At 42.4% G+C, this 12,064-nt stretch overlaps 1 protein-coding gene across 1 annotated transcript in view; it reads right to left on the bottom strand.

The window, feature by feature from the left end:
* Window positions 1-276: 276 nt before the first annotated feature.
* C7H11orf65 (chromosome 7 C11orf65 homolog) overlaps window positions 277-12,064 on the bottom strand; it is a 30,483-nt gene continuing 18,695 nt past the window's right edge. Inside the window, exons 6-10 of the mRNA XM_036193610.1 lie at window positions 11,387-11,587; window positions 9,114-9,244; window positions 6,489-6,659; window positions 4,325-4,380; window positions 277-1,135 (exon numbers count right to left, since the gene is read on the bottom strand). Coding sequence (XP_036049503.1) covers window positions 984-1,135; window positions 4,325-4,380; window positions 6,489-6,659; window positions 9,114-9,244; window positions 11,387-11,587 — 711 coding nt within the window. The 3' untranslated portion in view covers window positions 277-983. The remainder of the gene's footprint in view (window positions 1,136-4,324; window positions 4,381-6,488; window positions 6,660-9,113; window positions 9,245-11,386; window positions 11,588-12,064) is intronic.

Here is a 12,064-nt window from a genome sequence, read left to right as displayed (position 1 = left end):
CACCAATAAATAAATAATACATAAAAAATTTAAAAACATTGAAAGTCATCAAAACCACAAGATGCCATCATACTCTTCTCAAAAACCAAAAAAAAGATGTGTGTCAAAAATATGGGGAAAAAATGTCAAAAATATGGGGAAAGGCCGAATGGTGGTGGCGCCTTTAATCCCAGCACTCGGGAGGCAGAGGCAGGCTGATCTCTGTGAGTTTGAGGCCAGCCTGGTCTACAGAGTGAGATCCAGAACAGGCACCAAAACTACACAGAGAAACCCTATCTCAAAAAACCAAAACCAAAAAAAAAAAAAAATTCAGGGAAAGGAATCCTTTATATACTGATGGGGGAAAGTAAATTAGGATAGTCATTATGGAGAGGAGTTGAGGTTACTCCAAAAACTCAACGCCAAACTACTATTCGATCCAGCAATGTATACACGTCTGGGTGTATAGCTAGAGGAAAGGAGTGTGCTAAAGAAATCCGTGTGCTCCTACATTTACCGCAGCGCCATTCAGCCAAAGGCACCAAACTAAAAGAGACTGAAATGTGACTACCCCGATTTGATTGGTACACATTGCGTACATGTTGTGAAATACACTGTTCCCCAGAAATGTGTAAATTGTTACCTGTGCATAATTTAAAAAATGCTTCAGTGGACAGTTCAGGAAAAAAACAAGTGAGGGGCATTTGGACTTGGTGTGTACAGTGAATGAGTCTGCCCTGAGCAACTGTACTAAAAGCAAACTGTGTTTGGAGCTTTTTTAATACCTAAATAAATATTTTAAATGTGATTGTCAGACTACAATTTATCAGAATACCAGGAAGTACTATACACTGTCCAGTGTAGTATTTCTTTAGTCTTCCTTAATTAGGAGTAAATAATATATACACAAGTCATTGTAGTCAGAATACACAGTCTCTTGACTTTAACTGAAAATGCACTTGAAGGGCCATTTGCTCAGAAAAGGAAGTCCTTTATGGTTTCATTCAAAACATGGAATTCGGTGTTAAGCTAGTGAACGGCCGTTTCACGTAAGTATTTTCATAATAATTATTCTCATATGGTTCTTCCATCGATGTCTGTGGCCCATCTCCATAGGTGCCAACTAGGCTTTTCTGTATTCTTTCAAGCCTGACATCTAGAGAGAAATGACAGATGGTTAGAACAGTGCCCTGCCCTGTAGTCTGTTCTTTCACACTTGGAGCACATGTCCGTCCGTATTGCTGTTTAACAGAAACTCATAGTGCTCTGATCTTCTGTTCATTCTGTTTGAAGCATTGTCCAGCTCTACATAGGTCGCTATGTGGCCCAGCTTCTAGGTGTGACCTCCTAATAACTACCTGTATAGTTTGGGGGCACTTATTTATGTTCTGTAAGTCCAAGTCTTCATCTGTAAAATTTAGGGTCACGGTAGCACCTGCCTCATGGTGTGTGTATACACAAAGAAGGCCAGAGGATGTTGTGAGGTGACCTTTCCATCACGCTGCCTTATTGTCTTGAGTCAGGATCTCTCACTGAGCACAGAACACCTGGGATCCATGTGTGTCTATTCCCTAATACTGAGGTTCCAGGTATCCACAGGCTGTGTCTGGCCTTTCTTGTGGTAGGGTCTTTAAGCTTGCATAGCAAGTGGTCTTACCTACTAAGCCATTCCCCAGACCCTTCCTGGTTTTGTGAGTTAAATGAGATGGTCCATAGTGTTTGAAAGTAAGTGCTTGGTAATTAACTATAGTCATTTCTATATTCCCAAATGAACTACCTTTTCCCTCTATGGATCTGTTATGGAAACCCACCCTACCTGACCCCCATGTACATACATACACACCCTGTCTCTGTTTTGTGTTTTTGAGACAGGGTCTTTCTATTATGTAACCCTGGCTGTCCTCGGAACTTACTATGTTGATCAGGCTGGTCTTGAACTCAGAGATATGCCTGCCTCCCTCGAGTACCTGGCTTTCCCTAGCTTCTTGAAGGGTAGCACACATTCTCCCAATGACACCATCTTTCTTCAATATTTAAGATCATTTTCACTTACCCTTATTGTATCATAGCTGGAAGGAACATATCTTTTTACCATAACCTCTCAGAACTTAGTCATTTATATTGTTTCCTTTTTTGCACCTGCCATTTATGTTCTTTTATCTACCAGTAAACCACTTATGTGTGTACTTGGGATTTCTGTAGCAAAGCTTTAACCTCCTTGCCCTTTACTATAAATAGAGTTACCAAAATTGTTCTATAGAAGGCCATTGTAATCATTAGACTTGGCTGTCAACTTGACTCAATCTGGAATCAGCTAAAAGGCTAGCAACCTCATGAGGAATTTACTTGATCAGGTTAATTGAAGTGGGAAGGCCCTCCCCCCCCTCAATATGGGTGGCACCTTTCGGTGGCAACCCAAATCAAAGAAGATGGAGAGCAAGGGCTTGCTCTGCCTGCTTGCCTTCACTTTAATGGCACGTTCATCTGTGCTGTTTCTGCATCCTTTCAGACTAGCAGCTTTCCAGGGGCCCTCCCAGCTTTCAGCGCAGTTGATGCATCCAGTGCCCATGGAGTGAGCAACCACAGGCTGTTCTGAGGCAGCCATTGCTGAACTACTGAGATCACACCATAGAAGCCAACCTAATAGATCAGCATTGACTCCATTAATCCCCTACGCAAAAACTGCTTGTTTGAGGAACAGGCATGGGGTTTGAAAAATGAAGAGTTTGAGTGAGAAGTGGAACATGTTCATGTAGGTAAAGCCAGAGGCCATGGCCAGCTGAGTTTTGTATGTGGAGAACTGTATTTGAGGCAGCAGACTATGTGACAGTGTTTCAGCTGCGAATTCTTAACCTGCTGCAGTTCAAATCCTAACACAGACTGACCTTCAGCTAGTCATAGCATCTCTCCTTCCTCAGAAAATGCAGATAATGGAACTCGTTTCATATATTTGTCTCAAAAGTCAAGTTAAGTTCATTCTCCATTGTAATTGCTAAGAGTTCACATTATCTGTTGTGTGTAAAATGGACGTGGGGAATATCAGAACAGAAACCACTGAAGAAGTTAGGAAAGGCAATCACAAATTGGATTTGAGGGGTAGCAGTGAGGTGGGAGCAAGCGAACACCTAATAAAAATGATAGCTCATATTGATGAGGTAATACGTGCTGGGCAGCAGCCTAATTTCTGTTAAGTGTCACGCACTATTCTAAGCTTGCTGTGTGTGTCACAACAGCAGCACAAGAACTCAAACCCAGGCTCCACAGTCTAACCTCTCCACCTGACTGCTTCTCATAGAAGGTAGCAAAGCTACACTCTGATCACAGGTAACCAGTCTTTGGCTATTGTGCTGGTTGGTTTTGTCAACTTGACAGTCATAGACGCGGGCAGAAAGACTCCTAGTTGAGAAATGCCTCTGTAAGACTGGCCTGTAAGCAAGCCTGAACTATTGCTTTGACCAGTGATGGGTGATGGAGGGCCCACCTCTTGTGGGCATTGCCACCCCTGGGCAGATGGTCCTGGGTAGGATAAGAATGCAGGCTGAGCAAGCCATGGAGAGCAAGCCAGGCAGCAGCAGCAGCCCTCCATGGCCTCGGCATCAGTCCTTGCCCTGACTTCTTGGATGACTGTAATGTGGTAGTCTAAGTGAAAGAGGCCTTTCCTCCCCAAGTTGCTTTTGGTCCTGGGGTTTATCACAGAATAGAGACCCGAAGACAGCTATGTCAGAGTCACTGGTATTTCTGTGGCAACATGATAGTTTTCAGTGTGCAGTTACCAGAAGGGCAGTAGTGGCATAGACTTAAAAAACATTTCCAGCAAATTTGGAGGCATTCACTTTGTCAAATTAAGTTTGCTCACTGGAGATCATTACTGAAACCATGAGGTATGCAACTTTTTTATCCAACCTTAAATAAAATAGAAAACCTATTTTCCAAATGACAGTCCTACATATAAAGATAGAAATGACCTGACAGAGTTATTTATATCCACATGTGCAGACACATATGCTTCAGAATAATGAAAGGTTAGATACATGTATAGATGTGAAGAATATTGTTTACACCCATACAGATTTTTCCATAAGTATTGCTAAAAGCCACCAACCTTGGACTGGAGAGATGGCTTAGTGGTTGAGAGTATTGGCTGTTCTTCCAAAGGACCCATGTTCAGTTCCCAGCACCCATATGTTGGCACACAACTGTCTGTAACTCCAGTTCCAGGGGGTCTGATATCCTCTGCCTGCCTCCACAGGCACCAGGCATGTGGTACACTTACCTGGCAGCAAAATACTCACACACACACACACACACACACACACACACACACACACACACACAAATCACCTACCTTTTAAGTTAGCTGAAGAGTTACTTGTAGCAGTTTCTTTCCATTTAGCAATATACCTGCAATATATTATATGGGCATTAAATTGACCTATTACTAAATAATAAATTAGTTAATTAACACATACTTATTGGTGACATCTTCACTAGTCTCAGTGTTTGATTTCCATGACTTTACCACCTCGTACTCACACATGCTTATAAGACAATCTCCAGGACAAGAAGTTACAAGAGGTTGAAATGGAACCTGCCGGCCATGGTGGCACACACTTTTAATTCCAGCACTCTGGAGACAAACAGATCAGATCTCTGAGTTCCAGGAAAGCCGGGGTGACATGGTAAGACCTTGTCTCAAAATAAAGTAATAAGGCCTTTAAAATTCATCTGTAATTGTCCAGATTTTTGAAGGTCTTTCTTACTTACCAATTTTCCTGGAGGGAGAAATGACAGCTTCATTTTTTTTCTCACAGAATGTGTCATTAAACCAGTTGTAAATAAAGAGAATAAGAATGGAGACTGGATGCCATAAAAGCCAAGGGAAGTAGCTACTTGTCCCTGCCTAGGATCAAGCTGCTGCAAAGCCTCATTCTGCATCAGATAATTGTGCCTGTGGTCAGAAGCATGACTAGTATATTCCCAGTCATCACTCACCTCACCCTAAGTTCTTGTCAGGGTTCAGTGAAAACACTTGGCTTTTTATAGACTTGACTGGAATGAATGGAAAGGAGTACATAATTTGGAAACGTTTAAGAAAAAAAAAAGTGGTTCTTCAGTTACTCTCAGCATTTCAAATCAAGGCCAACTCATCCCACTCCACACAGAATCTCACAGGAGTGACAGGCAGCGCAGGGGCTTGCCTATGCCAGCATCTCCTCAGATGTGATGACAAAGGTCTCTCTGAACAATGGGGAGTTTCCCTTTGTCACCTTCTACTTGCCCTGGTCCCTTTCTCATGTTCTGCCAATGACTGACACTTCAATTCCCTGTCCCCTTTTCTCCCCTCTGTCTAATGTCTTCCTTTTCTTTACCCTCCTTAGAATTCTTCTCTTTGCCCATGCACTATCCACGTTCCTTGTAGCTGAGTTACACATTTAACAGCTTGACTGAGCTGTAATTCATTGGCTGTCTAATCCACTCAGGTGAAGTGTATGGTTCAGAGATGGTTAGTATATTCAGAGTTGTGCATTCTTCACCACAGTCAATTTTCAAACATTATCATCACACCCAGAAGACACTCAACATCCCATAGCTATGACCTCCATGCAATCCCAATTCCACAGCCCCAGGTAACCACTACTAATATATGTCGTCCCTAAATTTCTTTATTCTGCATATATCACATTTATAATTATGCTGTTTTCACTTGACAATTTCATTGACATCATGATACATACCAGAATTTCACTGTTCTACTGCGGAGTAATACTACATTCTGTGGATGTACTAAGCTTGACTTGCCTAACCATCAACTGATGGACATTGGGATTGCTTCTAAGTTTTTTCCTCATTGTAAAATGTTCTGTGAACATTGGGGCTAGGTTTCGTGTGGACTGATATTTTCATTTTTCCTTGTACACACTTTGGAGTGAAATGGCTGGATTATAGAGCAACACTTGAGAAGTTACCAGCCATTTCCCAAAGTGGCGGAACCATGGCACGTTCTTGCCAGCCACATAGAGAGGCTCCACTCTCGGCACTGCCAACACTTGTTTTTAGGCACGCTGGTCATCTGAAGTCCCCACACTGTGCCTTCAACTGGCATTTACCTTATGACTGTATTGAGCAGCCTAAATTCTCACCGCACAAAATTCTAAAAATACTTTTCAATGGCCATTTATGTTACTGATACAGTTTTTTAATATCTAGAAAAAGTAGGTCATATAGATTGGAACTATTTCTTTACATAATCTTTGCATAATTAATCTTATGGTCTTAGCCTTGTTTCTGAATCTCAAAGTGGAACAGTAGAGTCAGTTAGACACAGCTGTTGTAATGCATTCTTCTGCCTTACTATAACTTTCTCAAACCCAGTTTTTCCCTTTTCTGTCTAGACAAATAGTACTGGTTTTAAAGGTTGTGTTCGTAACCCCAAGGTTCAACCTGGAAACGGGAAATTTTACAAAGGAAAAATACAGGACTTTGTCCCCCTATGATGGCTCTGGACTCACTCATCAAAGTTGAGTGTGTTTGTCCAATTCAGCACTTCGTCCACTTCCCATTCCATCACAGAATCGACCCCTCCATCTTCAATGCTCCTGATTAGCCCTTTTGTTGCTTTGTGAATTAGGCCTAGAGTTTCCTGATCTGTCGCCTTGGCCTCCAGGCTGCCCAGGTAGTACCTAAATAAAGGAAAAGAACTGGTACACATCCTCTGCAATAACTGATCAGAAGTAAACACACTGATGGGTGGTGGTGTCTCTATACTAACATTACAAGTTAAGTCAAGCTTTTGTTCTGTATCCTTCTGAACTAAGACCCATGTGGTAGACTCTTCCTGGAATGGTTTAATCACTAACCTTTAATAAGTGAGACTGCACTTATTCACCTGCCCTAAGTTTCATGACAGAAAAATCTGAATTACATTCTGGGTAGAAGACTCTTAGAGACAAAGCCAGCTTCTTGTTTTATAGATGAAGAACTAAGTCCAGGAGGAATCGGGTAACTTCTACAACATCATGAGGCTAATGGCGGTTAGAAAGAGAAAGGAGGTCTCTACATCTTTGTGTCAGATACATTGCATAATTTTCCCATTTTTTCTTTTAAAAGACAGCTATTTGTGGTGGTTGTTTCTGCTTCCTTATATAAAGAATTGAAAGCTGGGTGGTGGTGGCACACGCCTGTAATCCCAGCACTCGGGAGGCAGAGGCAGGTGGATCTCTGTGAGTTCGAGGCCAGCCTGGTCTACAAAGCGAGTTCCAGGATAGCCTCCAAAGCTATAGAGAAACATGTCTTGAAAAACCAAAAAAGAAAAAAAAAAAAAGAATTGAGATTTGGGGAAGTCAAGGAATTGTTCAAGATCATGGAAGTAAGAATGGGAACCACCAGCATTTGACTGTGAGCACACCCTCCTTCTGTCTGATACTATTTTAAGGTTCCCACCAAACACAAATAGGGAGATATTAGTAGTCCTTGGCAAGAACATAGAACACAAAAATCCATTGAGAAGACAGATGTAGTATTATCAGCAGACTTTGCCATCATTACTAGGTCTGAGCTACAAGAAATGCCTAGGGAAGACCTGCCCTGTAGTGAAGGGACATAAATGATGCTTTGTCCCCAGAGTGCTTGAGGAGAGAGTAATCCCCCTATGCTCCTCATTTGGGTGGCACCATACTGCCACCCAACATGGTGGGTAGCCAGAAGCTACCACGATAGCAGGGGAAGTAGTTTGTTTCCACAGACAACTGGAAACAAAGCCAGTGTCCTTTGCCAGGCCAACATTCAAAGAGACACATTCAGGAGATGACCTTTTACTCCCAAAGCCAGTTTATAAAGTTAGCCCAACTAATCCACCAGGTGTGGACACAGAAGTATGGAGAAAACAAAGTTAACATGATGCTTCCAATGTGAACTCTAGCCACAGACTTCAAAAGAAAAGTATACTAATTAAATGCCTATTAAGTGTTCTTACAAACTTAAGGAAACTCCGTGAGATACAGGAGAATTACAGAAAATTCAACAAAACTGGGGAAATTTCTAAATGAAACTTTTAGCAGATACAGATAATGAAACAATATTTACAAGTAAGGAATTCACTCATTCAAATTAATCATGCAGTTGATAGCTTCACCATTACATTAAATCAGGAGAAAAATAGGAAGAGAAAGAGAGATCTTTTGTAATATCTTAGATGGAAAAAAAGAGTGAAGAAAAGCTCTAAGACACAGTGGCACTGTTGAAAAATTCTGAGTCAGTACAAGATGACAAGAAGTGGGAAGACACAGAACCTTGCCCATGAAATGTCTCTAGCCTGGGGAAAGATGTGGATGTGCAGGCACAGAGGCCCAAAGGCCCTGAAAGAATGTGACACACATAAAGCCCTGTGTGATAGCTCATGCCTGTAATCCAAGCACTTGAGGATGCCATGAGTTAGACAATTTCAACAAAGGTCATTAAGATGAATAAGGACTTTCTGAGACAAGAACCAAGGGAACTTGTCACCTCGTCACCAGACCTGTCCTACAGGAAATGCTCAAAGAAGGCCTGCATGGCAGGTGAAAGGGCAGTGTATTTTCTAAATGCATTTCCCTGTGCAGTGTCCTAGTCTCCTTTAATTGTGCAGACCAGATTGGCCTATTGGTAGGTCTGTGGGGGGTTGTCTTGACTGTCAGTTGATGTAGGAAGACCCAGCTTGCCTGGTCAGCTCCATTCTGGGTAGATGGTGCTGGGCTGCATAAGAAAGCTAGCTAAGGATGAGCCAGCAAGCAGCATTATTCCACATTTTCTGTTTCAAGTGGTGCATGACCTCCTGCCCTGGCTTCCCTCAGTGATGGACTGTAACCTGTGAGCTGAAATAAACCCTTCCCTCCCCTAAGTTGCTGTGGCCAGATCATCTTCTCACAGTAGCAGAGAATAAACCATGCCCTTTGCTTTTAAAAAAACAACGAACAGTGTGTAGGGGGTTCTATTTCTCAGTCCTATGGTCTGTCCCAGTCAACTGTGTGCTGGTTACAATGTTTTGATTGCAGTTGCCTTGTAAGCCTTAAAATTAAAAATTAAGTAGGGCAAGTTATCCAACTTTTCTCAAAAATACCTTCTGTTTCTTTAATAAGACCAAGTCATCATCTACTTACATTTGCCTCATCCATTCTATCTTTTTAATTTTTCTTTTCTTTTCCATGTCTTGCTTTCTCTTCAGTTTAGAGAAATGAAATTCAGTTTGCTTTGTGCTCTCCAACACTTGACTTTCAAGTGGTATCCAAAACTATGGCGGGGTGGAGATGACAGAATTAAAATACTGATTGTGAAGAACTCTCTATAGACAAGAACTTTGTGTCGGTGGGAATGTGCAAGAGAAGAGCAGAACAGAAGACAGGCCTTTTCAAGGGAGTTCTAATTAAGTTATGGGCAACAGATAGTTTCAGAAGTACCTGTTCTAGCAACATTGACAAACTACTGAGGCATTCCTTCAGTACCCAGTGAAATGAATGAATAGTAAACCTAAGCATATCTGCTCATCTCACCTGAACATACCTAGCCCCTCCTAGCACTACTGGCTTTTCATGACTAACCCTCAAGGGTTATATCCACTCAGAAAGGAGAAGTACCTCTACTATGTCCCAAACTGTGCCTTCTTTGAATGGCATGTCCTCCTAGCTGGTTGTTTGTGTTCCCAAGTCCAATTTATCCTTGCTTCCCACAATACAATCACTAGGTAATGATTGCTGTATCTCACAATGGTTTGCCCTGTTTAACCACTTACTGTACTGCACTAAAGCATCCTGCCTACTTGGCTTTTTTCTAGGTACAAGCATCCTCTGAGAGAGAAGGAGCTGTGTCTTCTTACCACTGCATTCTTAATGGCTAGAATTATGCCTAGCACACGATAGGCATATAATAAAGTACTGAATGAGTAGATTCACACCTTGATCATTTTAAACATTTCAAACATTTAGACATTTGGTATATAGGCATACCACATCCTATAATCTGTGTTTTGAGGATATGGTTAGCAGAGAGAAAATAAAAATGGCCTAGTTTCAAACCTGATTATTAAAAATAAACATAAGAGAAGCCTGCTCACTGACTCATGATGGAATCTACGTGGTGAATAGGAGAGAGAGAGAAGTGGAGCAGTGTGTGTGCTGTGGAAAGAAACAGAACTGGAGGCATGACGGCAGTGAGAACCAGGCTAATGTGAGTGGCCTGAGCTGCCACCTGGGTCCATAGGATGTCCACCCCATGCTGCCACCCCTGGCCATATCTGCACCCATGGTCCTGATGTGGACAGTATCTGTGTTGATGCCCATGGGGACTGACAAAGGCCATGCAGATGTCTGTGGTTGGGGATGCCACCTTAAACCATGTTGATGTCCAAGGGCCATGCTGAGTTGGCTCCATCCCTAGCCAGCCACAAGGTGCAGGAGAGCTGGGTCTGTGGAGGCCTGGGCTGACCAACTCTGCTACCACCCAGGCACAGATCCAGGGCTTTGAATTGGCCCACACCAGCATCTACCCCATCTATGAGATGCTGGAACACGTGAAGGGGCTGGTCCTGTGGAACCATAGCCACAGGATCTCCATGACTGGGTCAACAACAGGATATTGGAGAGGAGTCTTGGTGAGGGTCCAGTATTGATGGTATAGCAGAAGCCCGAGGTCTTGAACTAAACCAATGACTCATTGCAGTGAACACTGGCAAGTAAAGCTGTTTATTCAAAAGGGTCTACTGCGTGATACACTGCAGCTCCCAATGCCACTACAACAGATGAATATGTGATGGAGAAGTAGAGAAGATGGAGGAGCGGAGTGGTACCTGAGAGGCAGAACTGGAGATGAGACAGCCGTGATGGGTGTGAGAGAAGGCTGATGTTGATAGGGAAGCAGGTTGTTGCCCAGAGGGGTCTGCAAGATGTTGTTTTTGTTTGTTTTTTTATTTTAATTTTTGTTTGAGTGGGGAGGTTACAGGGGTGGAGGGCAGATATGGAAGGACTGGAAAATGAGTGGGATTGGGGTGCATGATATGAAATTCCCAGAGAACCAATAAAAAATTATTATGTTGAAAAAAATAAGCTAAGGAGTCAATGAGATGGCTTACTGTGTGAGAACACCACTCAAACCTGACAACCTGGGTGTGAAGGAGAGCGCCAACTCTGTAAGTTGTCTACATGCACACTGGAGTACATAATCACCCATGCTTACATACATATCACTTATACACACACAAAATAATTCAAATAATTCTAAGGATAACAATTTATCTTCTTTAACAATCCAGAATAGCTAAGTTAAGCAAATTTTCAACTAAATTAAAATTATGATTATTAAAATTGGAGATTAACTTTCAAAAACAAGATTAATTTCTAAATATATAAAATAAAAACCACTACAATTTCCATTTGCTTACTCTTTGGGAAACAGGCCTCCAGCCATTGTTCTCTACACGACGGTACCAGCCACTGTGGTCCTCAACCGGAGGTGGATCATCTTTATTATGAGATGTGCATTTTGCTTGGAGCTTTGTGTAGTCTCTAGGGCTATTAGCACACAGATCTTCAACATGTCTGTGAGTAAAAATTTTATAGTATATCTGAGGTGGAAATTTAACCTGTAGACGGGAAAGTTCAAAGCAGCGTTGTAATTCAATAACAGCAATGGGTTTCATTTTAAAAATTCTTTTAAACTTCATGTAAGGGTGCTTTAAAAACTATCAAATAATGACTCCAGCCAGGAAGCAGGTAGGCTACCTGTAGATCTTCACTTCTTCCTCTGCTCTTCCAAATCCAATCCCCCAGACTCACCACAGACTACCTGCTGAGGGAGGCCTTCCTTCCATCTGCCCCATCTCCAGAGGACCCCACTTATCTTCCCCTCCGAGCCTCCCTCCCCAAACTCTACTTTATCCCAGGCCCTACCTCCAGTAGGCACTCCCTGGGGAAACACAGGCAACTGCAGATCTTCACCTCTCCCTCCATTCCTCCAAGTCCATTCCCTAGTCTCATTCCTAGCTCTATAGAAGGAAGAGCTTCTGCTGTGGCCTCTCCTCACTCCCTGCCCCCATGCCCAGGGGACTAAGCAGATCCTG

The sequence above is a fragment of the Onychomys torridus genome, chromosome 7 (assembly GCF_903995425.1).
Source record: "Onychomys torridus chromosome 7, mOncTor1.1, whole genome shotgun sequence".
NCBI classification, from domain to species: Eukaryota; Metazoa; Chordata; class Mammalia; order Rodentia; family Cricetidae; genus Onychomys; species Onychomys torridus.
Note: the sequence above shows the minus strand (reverse complement) of the source record. Positions and strands in the feature narration are given on the sequence as shown.